The sequence below is a fragment of the Canis aureus genome, chromosome 32 (genome assembly GCF_053574225.1).
Source record: "Canis aureus isolate CA01 chromosome 32, VMU_Caureus_v.1.0, whole genome shotgun sequence".
In the NCBI taxonomy this organism is placed as follows: domain Eukaryota; kingdom Metazoa; phylum Chordata; class Mammalia; order Carnivora; family Canidae; genus Canis; species Canis aureus.
The window spans coordinates 35,719,770-35,742,265 of record NC_135642.1 but is presented as its reverse complement, the minus strand read 5'-3'; the positions used below and the strand labels follow the sequence as shown (position 1 = coordinate 35,742,265).

At 54.0% G+C, this 22,496-nt stretch overlaps 1 protein-coding gene across 1 annotated transcript in view; it reads right to left on the bottom strand.

The window, feature by feature from the left end:
* Nucleotides 1-12,911, bottom strand: part of SMAD6 (SMAD family member 6) — a 75,516-nt gene extending 62,605 nt beyond the window's left edge. The window contains exons 1-2 of the mRNA XM_077881585.1: nucleotides 10,884-12,911; nucleotides 3,134-3,190 (exon numbers count right to left, since the gene is read on the bottom strand). Of these exons, the coding sequence (XP_077737711.1) occupies nucleotides 3,134-3,190; nucleotides 10,884-11,700 (874 nt within the window). The 5' untranslated portion in view covers nucleotides 11,701-12,911. The remainder of the gene's footprint in view (nucleotides 1-3,133; nucleotides 3,191-10,883) is intronic.
* Nucleotides 12,912-22,496: the final 9,585 nt, after the last annotated feature.

The following is a 22,496-nucleotide window of genomic DNA, read 5'->3' as shown; positions in this document are numbered from 1 at the left end:
TTTCCCTCTTCCCTCCTCCACTCCATAATATCCAAACCTACTCATAGAGCAACTTTCAAATGCCTGGACTGGTTTTTTTTGTTTTTTGTTTTTTTTTTTTTTTTAGGTGTTCTTTATTTTTTAATTTTTTTATAAGTCATTTTAAGTACTTCAAATGGCATGATAATGCACAGGGGAATTTGTTTTCCCCTGTCTGCAGGGCACCGAGATGGGGAAAGGAAACACTCTTGCACGTTTTCTCTGAGCTGCTACTCAGATAAGCCAATGCCTTTCTGGGCAGGTAGACTTGCAAAATTTTTCCTCAGCTACCAGCCACGGGCTGTCATCCGTATGAAAGAGTCATAAGGCATGTCCTGTGAGGCTGACAGCTTGTCACCTTCTTACCCAGCTCAGCCCAGGTCTGGCTCAGCTGGTCCCACCTGGCTCAGGAGAGCCACTCCAAGCTGGGGATTCCTAGGACAGAAACCGTTAGCCAAGGCCCTGGCAAGCTAGAATTCCGTTCAATCCTGCAGGATTTTTTTTCCCCCTTCTACCACAAGGTTTGGGGAACGGGAAGATGAAACATTAACCAATTTGGGGTTTTGTTATGTTTTGTTTTGTTTTTTGTTTCCCACTTGCCAGATGCTGACTGGGTGTTCTCGGTTTTATTTTGTTTTTCGGTCTCATGTGATCACAGAGGCTTAGAAGTGAACTGACTTTTTGTTTATGAAAAAGCAACAATGCAAGGAAAAGAAAATAATACAGAAAATAGCTCGGACTATTTATCAGGGCACAAAAAAGTTATCTGCTGGTAAAACGTGTTAGGAGGGAAATAAGGACAGATAGAAAAATCTCCTTAAAATAAAAATAATACCCACCATGCCCAAGTGGGAACTTAAGTTTTGCTTTTCATATCTAATGTTCCCAGAGTGTTCAGTGTCCTGAGTCTTGCTGCCACTTTTTTGTTTGAAGTAGCAACATCGCACGCTGAACCTTATTTCTAAGGGAACCGCTAGAGAGCCGACATGGACAGCTTGGGAGGGTCCCGGGAGTGGGAACGGCTTCCACCTTTCAGGTGTACATTCTTCCAAACTCTCCCATTTACTGCTTCTAGTGAAGCCCTGACCTCAGAAGCACCGCAGTGGCTGGTGGAGAAAAACACTCCCAACCTTGATCACTGCTCCACCCCAAGGAGGGACACTGTCTGGAAGCTGGAGGTCCAGGTTTGAGTCCCATGTCTGCCATCAGTCATAAAAACCAGGACTCACCAACCTTTTCTGCAAAGGGCCCCACAGTAAATAAAATTTTCAGCCTGGCGAGCCACACAATCTCTGTTACAGCTACTCAACTGTGTCACTATCATATAGAAGCAGCCAGAAACAATATGGAAATGGGTGAACACAGCTATGTTCCAGCATGCTAAACTTGGAATGTCATATAATCTTCACACGAATCAGGAAATAGTATTCTCTTGATTTTTTTTTTTTTTTAAACCATCTAAAAAAGTACAAACCATCCTTAGCTCACGAGCCATTCAAAAACAGATGGTGGGCTGGAGTGTGCAGACTCCTGAGCTGTATGACCACCGGCAAGTTGTCACTTCCTCTTTCTAGGCCTCAGTTGTCCCATTTGTAAAAAAAAAAACCAGGATATCTGTTGATTTCCAAATGGTCGCTCTGCAGGGCCAGGCGGTGTCCTGATTTTTGCTGCTTTATCACAGGCTGACCTGCTATTCCTTGGGGCACTGATCCTTGACATTTAAACCGAGGGGTTACATTTACTAAGAACATTTGGGGATCGCCCCGCCAATGGAACTAGGGATTTTCTAAGCAACTACTGCAATTATATTGACTTGGGAGATGCTGAAACAGGCCCAGGAGGGAGGGATGCGGGATGGCCTAGCTGAATAGGGGGGCTGCTCGTGGGTTCCTGCCTCAACGCTGCCGCTCGTTAGCTGGGGGGCCCCCCTCCATCCCTCAGCCAGATTCCTCCTCTCTGAAGTGCCAGGGTCCCACCAGATGACCTCTCTGGTTCCCTGGAGAACTAAATAAAGGTCCTCCGACCAGGGGATGACCAGCCATGGGGAGAAACAATGAGGGGATCGCCATCATTAGACCACTGACTCACAGGCCGTCATGCTACAGCCTCTGTCCTCCTAGACGGAAGAGGTCAAACTCCCGAAGGGCCCCGGTGGGCACTTCTGACTCCCCAGAGGGGGCCTGGATGCCTGAGAGTCTGTGACACTTGGAAGTGACCTCCCAGATGATGCTGACACAGGCTACTGGGAAGAGGCCTTTACCCAAAACAAAACAAAACAAAACCCACTTCTTGTGGTCACTTGGTGGAATGTATTAGCATCACTGCCGTGCTATCTGACTTTGAAGAGTTTGAATCCCACGGGAACTGCCTGGGTCACGAAGTGGCTCTCCTGGTACTAGTAAAGCCAAACTGACTCGCCCCACCCCTGGGATCCTCCACTGGAGGCTACAGCAGGGCCAGAAAACAAGCCATCGCTACTTGTAAAACCGCATGCTTTGTCTACTCCAGGATAGGAGCTGCTCATCGAGCCCCAACGTTTTCCAGAAAACACATTCCGCCTCCGAACCAGGCCTGCCTAAAGCGACATCACTGCCTCCACTGAGCTCACCTGGGGACGGACCATGCCAGGGGCTCTCTGCACCAATACACAGGCTTCCTACACAGTCCCCACTGTTGCTTCCTCCCAGGTGAACATCTTGGCTTAAAATGGGGGTGGGGGGGACACACCACTCCTCTCAACAGTGACACCATGCTCCACCTATAATGTCACAGCGCTAATGACCACAAGCTAAAGGAGAAGCGACTGAGGGTTGGGGGAAGGAGAGAATAAAAGGGAGAAACACCAACCCATCTCCAATGAGGTGCTTAAGCCAAAACTCATTCATCTCCCGCAGGCCCATGTTTAAAGGTCACAGAGAGGTTAATGATGAGCGGAGGAATTTCAAGATGTAAATAGCCCGCTGCAGAGCCTGGGTCTGCTTTGGCCGAACTGTAGGTGTGTTTGGAAAACTTCGCCCCATCTCAAAGGCAGCCAGGCCTGCTGCTCGCCCCCACCTCCCCGCCAGCCCCTCAGCAGTGAGGCTGGGACCCTGGACTGAGAAGAGGACACACTTACCCAGTGGCTTGTACTCGTCGCGAGGAGACAGCCGAGAATAGGGGGGTGGTGGTGATTCTGGAAGACAGGAGACACAACATGTCACGGCTGGGGCAGGGGAACTTCATACCTGGGGGTTCAGCCAGCTTTTGATTATTGGTGTCCTCAACTAATAAACCCAGCCCCCAGGAAACTCTTGTCTCCCACCGCCTCTGCTGCCCAGCAGGAAGGGCCGCAGGCTTGAGGTTCAGACCCAGACTTAATCCCTCCTCTGCCACCTTTGGCTGTGTGACCTCAGGCAAGTTACTTCACTTCTCTGAGCCGGTCTCCCTTCTCAGCTCTAAAATAGGGATGATAATCATAAAGACCTCACAGGTTTGCCAGGAGGGCAGATGGAGACGATACACGGAAGATGGCTCTTGGTACTCTAGAAAAGTACTTGCACAAACAGTTAACTGTTGTTATTGTAACAAATGCAACGTCGGTGCAGGGCAAGTCCGAGCTAGGGCTGCCTGACAAAACGCAGGATGCTCGGTTAAATCTGAAGTTTGGATATACGTGGCGTAATTTTCAGTGTACGTATGTCCCTTGCACTATTTGGGACATACTTATACTAAAAAATTATGGGCTGCTCACCAGCAATGCAGCTTCAACTAGGCATTCTGTCCTTTTATTTGCTAAATTTGGCAGCTCTAATCAGAACTGAGTGTGAGAGATGCAGGAGCTCCTTTCCAAATCAGCTGCATTACAAGTGACATTCTTCGGGCAGGGAGGAGGGCGAGACTGGCGAGAACCCAGGAAGTCAACCCAGCTTCCCTCCCAGACGGGAGACCTTAGGCCAGTCACTTCCAGCCAGCTCTCAGCCTCAGTCTTCCCCCTTCTAAAGAGACAGGGTGGACCACAAGCTCTCCATGGCCTCCCCCAGCTCAGACCCTCTGTGATTCTTCGTTGTCTACGGTGTTTTTCTTTTAGTTTCCTTTCATTTGCCTAAAATACTCCTTCTTAAAAACATATATTTTGTCTTCAGAAGAATTCCTTAGCCTCTTGCTTTAGGGGAAGTAACAATTTGCTAAACTAAGTAACAATTTGCATGAATGAAATGACCCTTCATTTTCCCTAAATGAAACTAAACACCATCAAATCGCAAACTAAAACAAACTCTCAGTGGTAGTAAAGCGGTAATAACTATTATTAGGCAGGTATCAGTAATGACACAAGGGGTAATAAGTGTTTTTCGCAATTATAATAAGGCACAATTAGTTGTAGGCACATTTGTTTTGCTCCATACACCCAATGCAGCTTCACTTCTTCCCCACCCAGCTTTTCCAGCCTGAAATTATTTCAACAAAGTCAAGGCTCTGAGGTCGAGAAACAGGGAATCTTTTGTGGACAGGAGTTTGGGAGAAGGAAAAGTGAATCATGGAATAGCCACTGGGAGAGAAGCAAACATTTGCTGAATGCCTACCCTGTGTCTTTCTCCATGCTGGACATTTTCAACTTCAAGTATTGTAAGTGATTTTATTCTTTTGGATCTTAGGAACAGCGTGGTTAATCAGGCTTATGGGCAACTATTCTTATTTCATCCTTTCTCGAAAGTAAGTAAGATGGTCATTATTCCCATTTTACAGATGAGAAAACTGACCTGCCTGGTGTCCCCACCCAACCCCCATCCAATCATTCATGGTGGAACTGGAATTTAGGCCCTGGCCTGACTCTGGCTCTACATCCCAAAGACACAGGCAACAAGAGGCACCCCGAATCACATCCCTTCGGCCCAGCTGGACCCAGTACATCACGTATACCGAGAGTGCTCAGTAAACATCTGCGGACAAAGACAACGGTAACCAAGATAATGGAAAGTTGGGGGCCTCTGTAGACAAAGGTGTGGAAGGCAAGGCCCTAGTGGCTGAAAGGGGTGACCCAAAGGGGACCCCACAACAAGTAGGAGCCACTTTGCCCACCGGTCCTCAGGCCTTGGAGGGGCTAGAGACCAGACTTGAGTGAGGACCAGCCTCTAAGGACAAGAGGCAAGATGCAAGCAGGGCTAGAGCCCCACAGGGGAAAGAGAATTGAGGCCGTGCAGTGAACACAGAGGTCGGGCCAGTGGAGGGGACTCCCTCAGGGACACACAGCAAACTGGTGGCAGAGCCAGGAGCTACAGCCAGAAGCCAGGTCTCCTGATCCCCGGCCTCGTGCCCTTTCCACTCTCCCACTCACTTATCAGAAGGCCTGTAATTCCTGTGTTAGGGCTCCTTTTGAAAAATCTGATTGGCTGCGGCTCAGGCCACACGCGGTGGGGAGCTCTGGACAACTGCCCGCCCAGATCTGTCCCCCAAAAGTGAAATTTGGCAGCCGTGGGCAGAGGCAGCTGGAGCCAGGCCACTGTCATTTCTCCCAGGGGCTGTTTATCTGGGACCCAAAACATGGAGGCGGGAGGGCAGAAGGGCTATTGAACTCCCTCTTGAAGGAGCCACCCGAGTCTCCCACCACCCCTGGCCACTCCTGGGCAGGGTGTGTCCTCATGCGAATGAGGCAGAAAGCAAACCTATGTACTGAAACGTCCATCACGCCAGCTGGTGAGGAACTGCAGAGTTTTTAGGAGGGACCTGACCGGGCCCCCACTTGCTGCAGCAGGATGGTTCGCACAGAACTGGGGAGTAACTTCAGAGGCTGGAAGCCGAATACTAAATTCCATCCTGGGCAAGTTAAAAAGTATGAAGGCCTACAAACCCCCACCCCCAGACCCAGGGATTGATAACGTCACACGGTCACCTGGCTCAGGGATTGATAACGTCACACGGTCACCTGGCTCAGCAGCTCTTTTGAACTGGCAGGGTACCTGAGGTCCGCCCAGGTAAAGGACCCATCCACGGCCACATGGAGAGGCAGAGGATGTCGTCTCACTTCTGCTAAACAAAGGGGGAGGCCATTTGGGGACCAGCAGTGAGTTACCTTTTTTCAAACAACTCGGTTCTCATTCACATACCCTAAGGCTCACAGTTTTAGAGTGTACAATTCAGTGGTTTTTAGTATATATATTCAGCGTTGTGAGACCAACACCATCATGTAATTACTGGGCATTTCCCTCACCCCAAAGAAGCCCTGACCCAGTAGCAGAGGGTCCCTATTCCTTCAAACCCCAAACCCTAGGCGACCACAAATCTACCCTCAGTCTCTATAGGTTTATCTACTCTGGACAGTCCACACAAATAGGTTCACATAATAGCATGTGGCCCTTTGTGTCTGGCTTCTTTCACTCGGTGGAATGCTTTCAAGGCTCGTCTGTGCAGCAGCACTCACGGCACTTTTTATGGCTGGATGATATTCCGTTGTATGGATATACCACATTCGGTTAGCCAGCCAGCAGCTACTGGACATTTGGGCTTTTTCCGTTTGGGGTCTATTAGGGTCTATTAGGAATAATGCTGCTCCAAACAGTACTGGGCGACCTTTAATGGGCCCATCCACTTCACTGCCACACTCCCAGGCCCCACTGCTCTGGGAGAGAGGAGCCCCTAGGTCCCTCACTCAGCTGGGCAAGGCGGGTGCTCAAGTGGGAGACAGAAGGTCACAAGAGTGCAGGCTGCCTCCAGGCACTCTATCCACTCCCCTCTTAGAAGCTAGCTACCTTCGTGCTTGCAGAAGTTGTATTGATTTTTTAGTAATAACTCAGATGCTCTAAACTTGAAGGGGAAAGCTCCTAGAGCCTCGCGGGCCCCTCTGAAAGACATGGACGAGAGAGACAGACAGACAGACAGGCATCAGACACTCCAGCCTCAGGCATCAACTTCAAGAATCTCCTCCAACTTCCTTTAGAAGTGAAGAGCAGTCAGCCAGGGGCCGAGTGTACCAGAAGGTTAGTGCTCAGCTCGGCTCAGTCCAGACGCGCCTCTGGTGAGCCCCTGGGGGGTACTTAGCCTTTAGGGATCTAGACCCTAACGTTAAAGCCAGAAGAGTTCCCAGCCTCTCCCCGTGCCTGGGAATGTTTCGGTTTGGGACAATGCCTTCCACTCCCATCTCTGCAGCCCAGCATCTTCCCTTAGGAAAGGATCCACAGGCCTCCCCCGGGGCCTCTCAGTCCTCTCAGTTGCCACCCTCCCAGGGGTGGCTGTAGGTGGGGAGGGGGCCTCCCAAGCGCCTGTCCCCTCTGTTCCCCAGAACCCGAAGGCTCAACCTCCAGCCCGGGATGGGAGCCTCAGAAAAGGAGCTCCTGGCGCTTTAAGGCCGGCTGAGCCTAATTGCCCAGATTCCCCCGGCAGCCAGATAAACAGCGCGGCCGGCTGGCGCCAGCAAGAGGCAAACTGCACATTATCACCCCTTCCTCACCTCCAAGGAGGAGCTCCGAGGAGCAGGGCGGGCGGGCCGAGGGGCCGCCAGAGGGGCGGGGCAGGGGCTTGGAAGCCCAACTTGAAATTGATCTCATTTCAAAGGGATAATGCCAGGCCAAATAAAAGGAAAACTTTTTAGCCCATTCTAATTCCTATAGTCCTGGCCTGGGAACCCTGTGTTTTCCTAGGCGGCCTCCTCCAGTCGTTTAGAAGTTCTCTCTCTCGCTCTGTCTCTTTCCCTGGCGCAATTTGGATAATAGTAATTTACTGAATATAATTACAGAAAAAAAAAAAGTGGTGGAGCAAAGAGCAGGAGATTTATTCCAAAGTTAATGGATACTTTCAGGAGAAAGGAGCTGTATAAACACAGGTTAGAACTGTGATTAAAGTATTTCTCCACATTTCCGTCCACATAGGCACGGAGCTCAGCGAACTGGCTTCTCCCGGGACAGAAAGACACACCAAAGGGAAGGAGAGCTGGGGGTCTGACTCCCACGGAAGCGGAGGTGCAGGACAGAGCCTGACCTGGAGGGAGGACCCCTACTTTCTGAGACAAGTGTGGGAGAGAGGGCAGGGGAGGGGAGGCAGGCCTGCCTCACCTGGAATCTGCCCATCCAACCCCAGGGAGTCTGTGTACCCCTTCACTTTACACGTGGGAAAAGAGGCCCAGAGAAGGGAACGGGCCCCAAAGTCCCAAAGCAAGCTGATGGATGGGAGCAGCAGGGGTCAGCACTGCCCAGAAAGGGGTCTCCTGCCACCTGAGCACCTGTGGGGGTCAGGTGGGCACCGGGGTGACTGGTGGGCGCCCCTCGGTTGGCCTGCTAGGTTGTCCAGTGTACTCTCCAGCCATGTGCCTGCTCTCCATGAGTGTGTCTGTCCGTCATCTGTCTGCCTGCCTGCCTGCCCGACTGCCCGCCCCACTGCCCCAGCCCTCTTCCCCCAGAGTCCTGGAAGGAGCAGTCTCCTTATCAGGATGCGCACGGCTGAGCTCCAGCTATGCACCCGCCCAGCTCTAGGAGCCAGGCTGGCGGCCAGGCAGCAGGGGTGGGGTGGGCAGCAAAGGGCTCCCCAGTGCTCAGTCCCAGCGGCCCAAGCCATCGGGCAGGGGATGAAGCAAGAGGGTCAACCTGGCGCCTACTGAAAACTCTTCCCAGACCATCAGTTCTCCCAACTGCCTCCAGGGTGGCCTGAATGGGGAGAGGGAGGAGAGGGCTGGCCAAGAGGCAGGAGGACAGACACAGCCCCTGTAACAGTGCCTCCTTTCGGGAGGAGGAAGGGAATTAAGTGCCGATGCTCCGTCTAGAATTAGATGTGGGGACTGTTCCTAGAGCCACCCACTAACCAGCAGGGAGACTGTGAGCAGAGGTTACTCATCCAAGGTCAGGCTTACTAGAGAGCCTAGGACCCGGGCCATGGGGAAGACCTGTGCCATCGCAGTTCGCCCCTCAACCTGTAGCCACCCAAGTGCCAAACTCAAACCACCACCTAAGTAGACTTCTAAGCCTGCAGGGGCGGGGTACATCCCTTCATGCTCCCACACCTGAGCGTGCCTGGCACCTCGACTCGCAGCTGGCTCTCTCCTCCTCCTGCTCCTTGCCCACCTCCCCAACCCATCCTCCAAAGCTGTCTCCAGAGAGAGCTATGGAGCTCCTGGAGGGGATCCTGTTACCTACACATCCCACAGCACTCTGAGAGTTCAGACCCAATGACCTGGCCCTTCTTCCCCCATCTCTGCCCCATCTCCCCCCGGGGGCGGGGGTGGGGGGGTGGGGGGGGGATTATGTTTCTTAAGAGCATGGATCCTACTCATATTTCCACTCTCCCCGCTATAGCACCCAGCATGGTGCCTGGCACAGAGTAAGTGCTCAACAAATATTTGTGGAAAGACTGATCTGGTAAGAGAGAAAAGTACCTGCCAGCGCCTGCTAACAGTGCAGCGTGGGTGCCACCAATTCTCTCCCGCTCAACAAAAAGGACCAGGGACAGGCAACCAGAAACAGGATGGACCCCCGTCCCCAGAGTGAGGGAGGAGACAGGGTGAGAGATGGGTGAGAAGGAAGCCACTTCCAGGAGAAGCTGCCTGGAAGAGGAAAAAGGGGCAGAGAAAGCCTACCATGGACCACGGGTCAGGTTCTGCCAAAAGCCCTCAAATAAAAGGCCGGGAGTGACCATGTGGAGACCAGGGCAGCCAGATCAGCGCTGCTTCTCCCATAGCTGCCCCCCCACCCCAATCAGCGGAACCACGGAAACACCTTCCTTTCCCCTCCAGCCACTACCGCACATGTGAACAAGACATCCGACACAAATCCTGAGCCCACCGCCCCTTCCCTACTGGGAGTCCGGAGATCTGTGATCTGACCCTGTCCGCACCACGAGGCTGGACGCTGTCTCTCCAGAGAGGACAGAACTACAGGAACTCAGAGCCCTTCCAATCCCAACAGCCTTTAATCTTCCAGCAGCCCTACCGCCGCCAAAAGACCCCCAATGCCACCTAAGGTGCATACACGCCTAGGATGCCAAGCCTGAAATGTGTGAGCCCTGCAGTACAGAGGTCAGAGCAGGGGAACTGCATGCTTCCAGGGGGGCCAGAAGCCTCCACCTGTCCTCATCTCTGCTCCAGAACTCCCGGCCCACTCAGGTAAGCAGGACTGGGGGTGGGGTGTGGTTCGGGAAATCCCAGGGAGAGAACAAAGAAGGGAGGCAGTTCTCAGAGGTAAATAAAATACCTGGCTTCCTCCCCTCCTCCACCTCGGGACAGTCCTCCAGGACCCTCAACTCCAGAAAGACTGGACACAGAACTGACAATGATGGGGAGGAGGGGGGGGGGAGTGGGGGGCTGACATTTGACACCCAAGGGATGCTGGGAGCAACCAGGGCAAGAAGGTGGTCTCCACTCGGAGAGAGCATTGCTCCAAACTATACAAAGGAACCAGTGTGGCAATTTATGGACACTTCTGACTCTAGCCATGAACTGTCTACGCCCAATTTCACAACTTGTATCTACCTGGATATAGGAAGGTACAGCATAGGTAGGAGCATAGGTGTACCAAATGCTACAGGCCTGGGCACAGGCTGGGGGTAAACCTGGCGGGCGTGGGGTGTGGGGTGTGGGGTGGGGGGCGCGCGGTTGGATGACACTCGTGTGCGGCTTCTCCCGGGCCTGCCCTCCTCCTCCACGGCCTACAGGAGACCCCCGAGGCCGCGGAGGGACGCCAACGCGGACCCTGTTAGGTTTGCAGGAGCCTCGGGAAGGTGCCGGAGACGCGCTTCCCAGGGTGGGCGCCGGGGCCCCGCGCTCCGGGAGCCCAGCCCGCGCGGGTGGAGGGCGGGGGTGGGGCAGAGGGGTGCAGCCGCAGCTCGGCCAGCCCCGCGGGGTCCCGCAGCGGAGGGCTCCCCGCGGCGAGGGGCGCGGAGGGGAGCCCCCCGCGGGCGCGCGCGCTCACCTGGCCCGCAGAGCCGGCTGAAGTGGTAGGGGTTGCAGCACACGGTGGGGCCGTCGGCGGCGGCGGCGAAGCTGTGGCAGCCGCACAGGGGCTTCAGCTCCACGGCGTGCTGCAGGTCGGGCCAGCGGAAGAGGCGGCCGAGCAGCAGCTGCGGCGGCGCGGGCTGGCCGCCCAGGCGGAGGTCGGCGCGCGGCACCAGCACGCAGCCGCCCGGCACGCCGCCGCGGGACTCCACCGCCTCCAGCAGCGTGTCCAGCGAGCGCTCCTTGAGCCGCTTCAGCAGCGAGTACGTGACCGTCTTGAGCTCCTGCTCGAGCAGCAGCAGCCGCGAGCGGGCTTCGCGGCTCCGCCCGCCGCCCGCCGCCTCCGGGGCCGCCCCGGGCGGGGGCTCGGCGGCGTCCCGCGGCGCGCCCGCGGCGTCCCGCTCCGAGAAGAGGCAGCAGGTCACCGTCTCGCAGTCGCTCTCGGGCAGCCAGCCCGGGCCTCCCGGCTCCGCCACGTCCCGCGGGGAGCCCCCGGCGCCGGCCCCCGGCTCGGACAGGGGCCTCGGGGGCCCCCCTGCGCGCCGGCGCCTCCCCGCGCCCTGGGCGCCTCGCTGTCCCGCCGCGTCCCGGGGCCGCCGCGGGGCTACCGGGCGGACCTCGCAGCGGCCGCCGCCCGCGCCTTCCCGTGCCCGCGGGGCCGGCTCAGCGCGGCTGCCCGAGCTCCCATCCTCGCCGCCGCCGCCGCCGCCGCCGCCGCCGCCTTCCTCCCGGTCGGGGACCACACGACTTCGCCAAAGTCGCCGCACCAGCCCCGAGCGTTTGGACCTGAACATACGATATCCTTTGGCGCCGGGGGTGGGGGGCAGGCGGTCTCCGGTTACCGGTGGTCCGTTCGGTCAGCGAGGCGCCGGCTGCGCGGGCCGCAGCCCCACATGAAGCTCCGCCGCCGGGCGCCGTGCAGGTCGCGCACAGCCTGTCGTCGAAGGGGCGCCGCAGGGCTGCAACATGAGGGAGCTCGCCGGGCCGGGACGGCGGGGGACGCGCGCGCGCCGAGCCGCAGTCCGCGCTGGGCCCGCGGCTACATGGACCCCGGCGGCCCGGCTGCTCAGCAACTCCAGCCCCGGCGCTGGAGGGGGGACTGCAGGCGGCGCCGCGCCCCGGAAAGACCCCGCATGGGCCGGCGAGCCTTCAGAAGTTGCGCGGCTGGTCCATGAGCACAAAGCGCCCGCGCCGAACCCCCCCGAGGCGTCGGGGCAGCCCTGCCTTGGAAACCCAAGCGCTTAACTACATGGGCTCTTCCTGCAGGAGCCGAAAGGCAGGCTTGCTGATACCCTCCGCTTCCTTCTTACTCCCTGCAAAAAGGAAGGGGGAGGGGGGGAGAAAAAAGGAAAAGAAAAGAAAAAGAAAGAAAAAAGAAACCCCAAACAAAAACCAAAATCCTGGAATTGCATGCACGGAAAGCCAACTCCGTCTCAGGTCCCAGGCGCTAGATGCACTTGGAGCAAGTTTCTCCTGAACGCGGGTTGTCAACACATGAGTGGAGACTGTAAAAATCCCAAAGAGCTGTTGGGGATCCTTAATTAAAAATGCAATCCACCGAGGCAGAGGTCGCAGCCCGCCCCACGCTGCGCTCGGACGCCCGGGGCGCCGCGGCTGCAGAGGTCGGCCCCCTCCCCCCTCCGCAAAAAGTGCCTCCCGGTGGCCCCGCGGTCCCTGCGAGGTCTGGCGAGGCAGCGCCCGGCGGCTCTTTCTCTCGGCTCGGCTCTCTCGCTCGCTCCCCCGCTCGGCTCTCTCTCTTTTTTGTTCTCCTCAAACGCACACTGAGGGCCCCCGGAGGAGCGCCGCGGAGTCATTGGCTGCCTCCCATCATATGCCAGTCTAGACACTTTGGCGGCTCCGCGGCGCTGATTGTTGCGCAAACAAGGTTTCAAGTTTCTTAACTCTTAAAGGAGAACACGTCCCATTGCAGGGCCCGAGGCTCCGAGGGGCCGGCTCCCGGGGCGGGCCGAGCCCGGGCTCCCGCCCCACGCTCGCCCCGGCACCCCCGCCCCGAGCCTGACAGCGCCCACGGCCCGCTGTGGGGCCCGCGTTGCGCCGCGGGCACGGATACGAGCGAGCACCCGCACACGCCCGCGCGCGCGCACACACACACACACACACGCGCGCGCGCGGGTTACACAAACCACGGGCAAGCGGCGCGAGGGCTCCGTGGACCCACTGAGGCTTGGATGCAAACGCGGCGCTTCGCCTCTCCCTGGCGTGTGCGCAAACTTGCAAACACGCATTGCGCTTTAGAGTTGGTGCAAACCCCCCATCCCCGGGAAGGCTAATTTAAAAAAAAAAAGGGTGTGCGTGAGTGCCTTCCCGGCTGGAGTCCCTGGGGAGAAGGGGGGGAGGCTGATTTGTTGGGGTAGCGGGATCCTCCGGGATGGCACGAGGTCTCCGCACCCCCATGCGCAGTCGGGGGTCGCTGCGCCGGGCCACGGGGGCGACGCGGGGCGCTGGGCGCACGGGGGCACCGGGCTTGCCCGGGGTAGGGAGTTGCAGGGGGTGGGGTAAGAGGCGGGGAATGTCTCCTCTCCGGCTCCTCGCGGTCGCCCCGGCCCTCCCTCGGAGCTAGGCGGACCGCCAGCCGTCCCGGGCCCCCTCGAGGCCGGGCGCTTCCTCCTCCCCTTTCCCCAAATTGATTCTCCGCACCCCCGAGCGGGATGTGGATAGGGGTCGTGCTTCCCCCGCCCCGCGACATCTCCCCCCAGGGAAATACGAGTGAGTTGGGGGCAGGGCAGGGTCCCGCCCCACCCGGCCCTGGGGGGGCTGGGGGGCGCGGCGGCGGCAGCGGCCGCCCGGCGCGGGAAGGGTTAAGGCCGCTCCTGCCCCTGGAGCCGGCGCGGCGGGGTACCTCCTCGGGCGCGCTCGCTCGTCCGAGGGTGGCAAAAGTTCAAGCTTGTAAAGTCGGGATTGGTCCCGCGCGGAGGGAAAAAAGGCCTGGTCCCCCCCTCCCCCCCCGGGCGCGGCGCCGATTGGTCCGGCCGCGGGGCGGGCACCGCCCTCTCCCCCGAAGCGCGGCGGCCCCGCCCCCGGCGCGGCGCCCCGCCCCTTTCCGGGCAGCAGCCCGGCCCCGCACTGAATGAAAGAAATTCCGCTACTCTCATTGGCCCGGGGCTGGGCGCCGGGCCCCGGCGGGGGCCGCTGGGGCGCGGGCGCGCGGGTCGCCCCCGGGTGCCCACGTGTGGGCCTGGCCCTTGCACTGTGCGGCCCTGCGAGGACCCCGCGGGGCGCGAAGTCCGCGTGAGCGCGGGGGGAAGGGCGGTGTGTGCAGGAAGGACTCAGAACCATTTGCTAAGTTTTTACCTGCAGCCAGGTGCTGTGCGCGCTGCGTGGTGCTCATGAAAGGAAGACCGGGCCCAGAAGCTTCCTCACCCCCATCCCCTAACCGCTCTGGCCAAATCAAAAGAGCTGTCAGCTTCTTGTTTGAAAAAATGACGATGCCTGCCCTGCGTTCTTCACTGGACCGTGAAGATCCCAGGAGATAGTACATGTTAAGCGCGCAAATCGCAAGTCAATGGCAAGATGGATTTTCGCAAGAGACTCCAACACTTGCGTAATCAGCACCCAGGAGCCCCTCTCCTGTTTCCTTTCGGGTCATTTCTCAACCCCCGGGGTGGGTGCGGGGCGGGGAGGAAATACTAAGAGACACTCAAGGCAATGCAAAGTATTTTCTTTTACCAGGGTAGTTGCTGGTTTGGCTGGGGATTGCAGCAACCGTAGTTCCCGCCTACTGACTGCTTACTGTGGGCAAGGCAATGTTTCAGGCCTTGTAAGGATTCAGTCATTGGAGTCCCACAACAATCCTGATGGGTTCTATTATCATTTTCATTTTACAGATGAGGAAACTGAGGCACGGGAACTCGCCATTTAATTTGCCACTGACGTGAAGATAGTGTTGAGAGTGCTAAAATGCTGAAACCAGACCCGGCATAAACCAGTATGAATGCTCACCCCCAACAGCTAGAAAGTGGTGTGTGGGTCTGTGTTGCCAAAGCACGACCTTCCAGGGCAGTCACTTTCAAAATGTGGTCCATTGGACTTATTGAATCAAAGTATTGTGGGGTGAGGCCCCAAATGCAACTTGACACTTTGGGGGTAGGTATGGTTGTTGCCACGATTTTACAGATAAGGACACAGAGGCATAGAGGCTTCAATTTGCACAAGATTTTAGTTTGCTGCAGAGGCAGAATTTGAACCCAGCCAGCTGGGGGCAGGGGATATGGTGCAGGTATGTGGGAAGCAAAAGTAACAGGGGCAGCAGGCTGGCGATGGGTTACCTTCTTAGGAAAGGCTACCTTCTTCTCTGAGCGAGAACTCAAATTTTGGCTTCTGCTCTTGCTCATGCAGAGCTGTGACGTTAGGGGTGGGGTGCCATGAGGTACCTGCTGGATGCCACGTGAGGAGCCCTGAAACCAGAGTCTGGTAGGCCTGAGTTCAGTACTGACCTTTCTAAACCTCCCTCGGCTCTCTGAGCCTCTGAGTTCTCATCTGTAAAATGGGACTAGGAATCACGCTTGGGGCCATTATCAAAATTAAATGACATGAGAAAGACGCCTCATTATAGGAAGATGCCTCTTAGCAGAGTAGTATCCAGAAGGGAAAGGCAGTGACCATCAGTTCCACTGTCCTTGGATTTCCAGGGCCCATCCCGCAGAGCACCGGCGTGCACAGTGACCACTAGAGGGTGTGTGAGGGAGGGCCCAGCAGGACAGAGCTGTGAGCTGCAGCCTAAGGGCACCCTTCTAGACTGCCCTGGGGAAAACAAGCTCCAGTTCCATGGGGGTATAGGAGAGGAGGCAAGGGGGACCCCAGCTGCTGCTCCTCAGCTCTCTGCAGCCACCTCTCTCACAAAGTAACTCACAGAGAATAAGTCCTAACCTCTCAGCTTCAAATCTGCTCCCTTCCCATGATCCTGGTATTTTCCCAAAGTACCCGGTGCTTTCTCTCTATAGTCCTTCTCACAATTCATAACCACCTAATTCCGTGTCCATTCTCTGCCTCTGGAACATGAGCCCCACGTGGGGAGAGATAGTGAAGCTATTAGGCCCCAGCCACCTGCAGCAGTGCTGAGGGACTGAGTCAGAAACAGGCCATATGAGAACACCCTGTGCCATCAAAGAAGGTAATTCACACAAGACAGCACCTGCCCGATTCCTTCTCACCAGTCCCTAGCTCAACACCTGCCCTGTAGTAGGCAGTCGGTAAGAATTCGTGGGGTGGGTTGAATTCAAATCTCTCGCTTCGCCAAGCTTCGTGCTCATCGTCATACTGTGTCAAACATCCATATGCACTATCTTGTCAAATCCACCCCAAAAAAATGATACAGTGAAGAAGTAATCATTCTTACTAGACCTGTTTTTTTAGAGAAGGAAACAGAGAGCATAAGTAATTTGTCTCTGGTCACACAGTCCATTATGTGGCAGACTGGGGACTTGAACCTGGGGCTGCTTAAGCTGAATCTTCATCCTCTTAGTACCTGGTCCTGGAAAAGAACATGTGGTCCTTTGCCCTTGGAAAGTTTCCATATTAGCTGGGAAGGCACAAGGCATGAAACAGCAGAAATCACACAAGGCAGCACTTGCTTCTTGGTGGCGGGAAGAGGCAAGCTCTAGGGGCGACTGCTTATGAACAGAAGCATCGCAGAGAGAGTCTGGGCAACCTCCTGCTATAGTCAGATGGATTTGCAAGGTGAATGATGCGTCCTCTCCCACTTCGCCTGGGAGAGTGACGGATAGACCAAGCCCCCACTTATTAACTTTCATAATGAGAGAACAACTGTAGGCCTGACTGGCTAAGTAGTATTTTCTGCTCCTTTGGAAGGTAAATCTACTTGGCCAACATGGCCCCTAATGGGGCAGTCAGGGCACCTGTAGATGGTAGACAACCTTTCCGAGGCTTTGGTGATTGCTATGGACCCTCTTTGAAAAATGCACATGTACAAGAGTGGAACTTTGTGTTTATTCGTTCAACACATCCTTCCCATGGGGTGCCAGGCCATGTTATGAGCGCGGGATCCTGCTGTAAACAAAATACAAAAAATTCCTAAGCTCATAGAGTCTAGTGGGAGGACAGACCATAAGCAAAATAACCAGGTATATGGTATATTGGGAGGTAAATGTGCCAACATTAAAAATAAAGCAGAGAAGAGGAGAGAGGAATACCAAGAGAGGGTAGGTGTGGTTCAGAGAACGTGGTCAGGAAACACTTCCCTGGGAAGGTGACATTTGAACAAAGTCTTGATGGTGGCTGGGGAACCCCTATGTCACTACTTATGAGAAAGAATGTTCTAGGTACAGAGAACACCAAGTACAAGGTTCTGGAGGTGGGAATGTGCCTGGCGTGCTCCAGGACCCTCAAAGAGGTGATACTATGTGAGAAATACTGGGGGGACAGGTTGAAGGGTCACACAGGCCATCGTCAGGTCTTTGGCTAGTCCTGGTGAGCAAGTGGAGCACCCCTGGAGGTTCTGAGAAGGGGGTGGGGGGGGCATGGGCGGCCTTATTTTAGATGGCTCCCTCTAGTGGCCGTGTTGAGACTAGACTGCAGGGGACAGAGCTGGGTACAGGGACCAGTGGGTAATTGTTGCAGTGGTCCGGAGGAGACCACCCTGGCTTGAGGACCGGTGGTTGGGTCCTGAACAGATCTGAAGATAGAACCAGAGGATCCCTGAGTGGCTCAGCGGTTTGAAGATAGAACCACCATGATTTGCTGTTATATATCTGAGTGTGTGAGGACATCTCAACGGTGAACACATCTGTTGACACTTAATGTTAAAAATCAATTCGCTCTTACTTGGCCTTCTCATAAGCAATAACATCCACAGAGTCACATATGTGCTAGTTATATTTATCATTTTAAAATAAGTACATAAGGGGCACGTGGTGCCTCAGTGGTTGAGCATCTGCCTTTGGCTCAGGTTGTGATCCGGGGTCCTGGGATCAAGTCCCTCATCAGGCTCCCCACAGGGCACCTGCTTCTCACTTCTCCCTCTGGCTATGTCTCTGCTTCTCTCTGTGTGTCTCTCATGAATAAATAAATTTAAAAATAAAGACATAAAATATGTTTGTGCATCACTTAAAATTAGCCCAGGGACTACCTGGATACCTGCAATGCTGGGAACACTGATTTAACCAATCGCCAATCTCACCCACTTTCAGGATCTTTTGCTTGTTTATTTGCTTGCTTTTTTACTACTTTTTTTTTTTCTTTTTTACTACTTTCTTGCAGAAAAAAAATGATTTTTTTTTCCTGGTCCTGTCTACAATTATGGGACCCATTACCAGAGACCCAATGCATTAAATGCTGGTTTATCTCTGGCCACTCCAGGCAACCTCTGCTTGGGCAGTAGAAAAGTGGTTCTTCACCATTACTTTGTTCAACCCAATAGACCTGGATTCAAATCCTGTTTAGCCACCTCTTAGCTGTGTGGCCTTGGGCAACTTCTTTTAACTCCTTTGGTAACCCCTACAACCAGGTGGGTGCCATCTTCATTCCCAGGTTATAGATTCCAGATGGAAAGCCTGAGACATAACCTGGAATAAAAATATTGGGAAACAGTTCTGAAGATTAAAATTCTTTGCACTATGTCTGGCACCTAACAAATGCTGAGTAAATGATAGTAGCTGAAATGAGCACGGAGTCGATCTCTACCAGGGTGAGCCTGGGTGCGCAGGGTTGTTAAAACTAGCCTCTGGGAGACTCAGTTTCCTCATCTATAAAGTGGACCTACTTGGCCCGAGGTGGGAACGAGATGAATTAAGTTCTGTGGCACAGTAGGACTCAGCAGCCCACCATGAGAAGTGACCGGGAGAAGGAAGGTCGGCTGTGTAAGGGAACCAAGAGAACCCCCTATGGATCACACCCTCCACTCTCCAAGCAGCCTTTCACAAGTACAGAGCAGAAAGTGGCAGGGATAAGGGATGGCTGGGGAGATTACCCAGTACCCGGGAAGGAGGGTTACTCACTCAAGGTCACAGGGCCAGTTGCAGGGAAGCCAGGAATCCAGCCAAGGTTCTGATTCCTTGAGCTCCTTGCTCCTTCTCCCAGTGCTTACGGCCGTCTCAGCCCAAGTGCCCAGAGGATGTGGTGCAGGAAGTAGGAAGGCAGGCTCCGAGGTCAGATTGCTTGGGTTCGAATTCTGTTTCTGCCCCTGACACAGGGCCTTGTCACTTTACCTATGCTCGCTGAATTTCAGCTCCTCCTCTGTAATGATTGTACCTGTCTCATAGGGGCTGTTGTACTCACTGAGATTATTATGCAAAGCATTTAAAGTTTTTGTTTGTTTTTGTTTTTATTTTTTTTTTATTTATAATAGTCACAGAGAGAGAGAGAGAGAGAGAGGCAGAGACACAGGCAGAGGGAGAAGCAGGCTCCATGCACCGGGAGCCCGACATGGGATTCAATCCCGGGTCTCCAGGATCGCGCCCTGGGCCAAAGGCAGGCGCCAAACCGCTGTGCCACCCAGGGATCCCCTATGCAAAGCATTTAGAGCTGCTACTCTCATTTGGCTCCACATGGATGATGCAGGAGAGGGCAGCGCTCTGCACATTACCAGCTTTCAGAAATACAGAATGAATGAATGGATGGACGGATGGAGGCATGAATGAGTGAAGTGCAGCAACTCTCACACGATTGTTAAGAGGGCTGGAGGCAGTTGTGCAGAGGTCGGGGTGAGGACTGTGGATTTCCTGTGGGGCAGCAGGCTAACCCCCACCCAGTAGCTAACCCACACATCCTTCTCAAGCTGGGTGGGGGTGGTGGCCTCTTGAAGTCAAAGAGTTCATTTGACTCAACGACGATGGAGAAAGGGCCTCTGGTTGGCTCAGTCAGTTAAGCATCCAGCTCTTGATCTCAGCTCAGGTCTCCATCTCAGGTTTGTGAATTCAAGTCCCATGTTGGGCTTCAAGCTGGGTGTGGAGCCTACTTTAAAAAATATATATGTTGGGGATCCCTGGGTGGCTCAGCAGTTTAGCGCCTGCCTTTGGCCCGGGGCGCGATCCTGGAGACCCGGGATCGAATCCCACGTCGGGCTCCCGGTGCATGGAGCCTGCTTCTCCCTCTGCCTGTGTCTCTGCCTCTCTCTCTCTCTCTCTCTCTGTGACTATCATAAATAAATAAAAATTTTAAAAAATATATGTTGGAGAAATTTATTTTTATATTGTAATATAGTCCATGTTTAATATTAAAGCTAACCCAGATATATCAAGGAATAGAATGCAGGGGTCCCATGAGCTTTTGACAGAGAAGGGAGACTTCCGATGAACGGCATCAGACCGTTGCCCCAGGCTTAACCCTGGGCCTCCTGGATGTGGCTCACCCCCTCAGCCTTCAGGGGAATATAGGGACCCTCACTGGAGAGACAACACCCACAGACAACAATGTGGCTCATTTTACTTCAACAGGTTTCTACTGGGCATTTGCTAGAGGCCAAAGGTATTTTGTGAACATACATACAGTTATGTAATGCCCCTCGGGGACTGGGAACTTATTCAAAGAAATGTCTGCGTTCAGCAATTCCTCTACACCACCATGGCCAGGGAGAGCCTTCTAGCATTCCTCTCTGATCCTGAGGCTCCCAGATTGAAAACCCTTTAATGGATCCTCATGACCAGAGCATTCAAAAGGACCTTCTAGACCCTGCCGGCTGCAGGTCCCATCTCACATCCCCCTCCCACCAAAGGGACCCTGACCATGAGAGGGACTGCTCCTCGAACCGCCCCAAAGTTCCCCTGTGTCCTGCTCTCTGACATCCAATCTTCACACATGCTGATCCTTCTGCCTGGAATGACCTTCCTTCTCTGAACAAACGTTCTCTCTCTCTCTCTCTCTCTCTCTCTCTTTCTCTCTCCCCAGTGAGAGGGCCAAGGCTATCTTCCTTGCACTGTCCTAGCGTTTTTACATCCCTCCTTCCTGGGCCAAGAGTGATTTGTCCACACCTGAGAGCCCCTTGAGAGCTCAGCCTGAGTGCTCCTCATCTCTCGACCCCTCATCTAGCACCCAGGAGGTGCTAGAAACTGGGAAGTGGGGATTTCATTTTTGATAGATACAACGGTCCCAACTTGTCTCCCTAGAGCCATGCCCACACCTGCTGACACTACTGCTCCACTTTCTACAGATACCATACAGATGTGCTTGCACGGGAGTGAAATGATGTATACGCACAGTTACATATGCATAACTTACAGTGGGGGATTATGCTCTATAAGGTCACTTTATAAGAAAGAGATTGAACAACCCTAACTTTATCTGTAGAGGATCTAGTTAAGTAATAATGGAAATCACCCAGTTGTGGAAAAGAGGCCATTTTCAGTATGAAAAAATCAAGATAGCAAATGATGCACAACAATGTGGGCAAGGGGCACCTGGGTGGCTCAGTGAGAGTCTGCCTTAGGCTCAGGTCTTGAGATCAAGTCCTGCCAGGGAGCCTGCTTCTCCCTCTGCCTATATCTCTGCCTCTCTCTCTGTCTCTCATGAATAAATAAATAAAGTCTTAAAAAAAAAACAAAAACAATGCGGGCAGTATGCTACAATTTGTGTTTGTTTTTTTTTTTTTTAAGTCTCATGTGCATACACATAAACTATCTTGGGAAAGAGGCAGGATAAGCGGGTCAAGGCAGTTGTCTGTGGGGTTGGAGAGTTTGGCTGGGGGTGGAAGCCAGGTGAGATGGGGATTATTTTTCAACCCATAACTGTTTGGTTATTTTGTTTGCTTCCTTGCTTGTTTTAACTCATTCTATTAAATAGGTATTGCTTACACATGGTGCAAAATCTAAACAAGGCCAAGGTTCAGTCCAAAAGACATGTCCCTCTTTCTCCTGCTTCTAGCCCTCTTGGTTTGCCCTCTTTGGTACCTTCTGAATCTCTGCAACATGGGCAGAATTAGCCACTCAAAAATAATTAAATCCAGTATTTAAAAAAAAAAAAAACAATCAACTGAATTGGGGCACCTGGGTGGCCCAGTCAGTTAAGTGTCCGACTTTTTTTTTTTTTTAAGATTTTATTTATTTATTTATTCATGAGAGACATAGAGAGAGAGAGAGGCAGAGACATAGACAGGGAGAAGCAGGCTCCATGCAGGGAGCCCGATGTGGGACTCGATCCTGGGACTTGGGGATCAAGCCCTGAGCCAAAGGCAGATGCTCAAATGCTGAGCCACCCAGGTGTCCCAGGTGCCCAACTCTTGATTTCAGCTCAAGGTCGTGATCTCAGGGTTGTGGGATCGTGCTCTGCATCAGGCTCACACTCAGCGCAGAGTCTGCCTGAGTTCTCTCTCTCCTTTACCCTCTGCTCCTACACACCCCCACCCTCATACATGTGCTCTCTTTCTCTCTAATGAATAAATCTTTTTAAAAACCTGAATTATGAATATTAGTAAACATTGGCTGAAGAAAAGAATAAATCAACAAAAAATGGTTGGCTGTAGAATTCAACATATGAAACCACTCTGTCACCAAAGAGGGCATGACCTAGTTAGTGACAGACAACATGACAAAGCCAAGAAGAGATAAAAGTAAGACTTGACCACCATTGGAGAGCGCATCCTGTCTTGTCTTGCCCTTGCCTTTCTATGTAATATCTACTC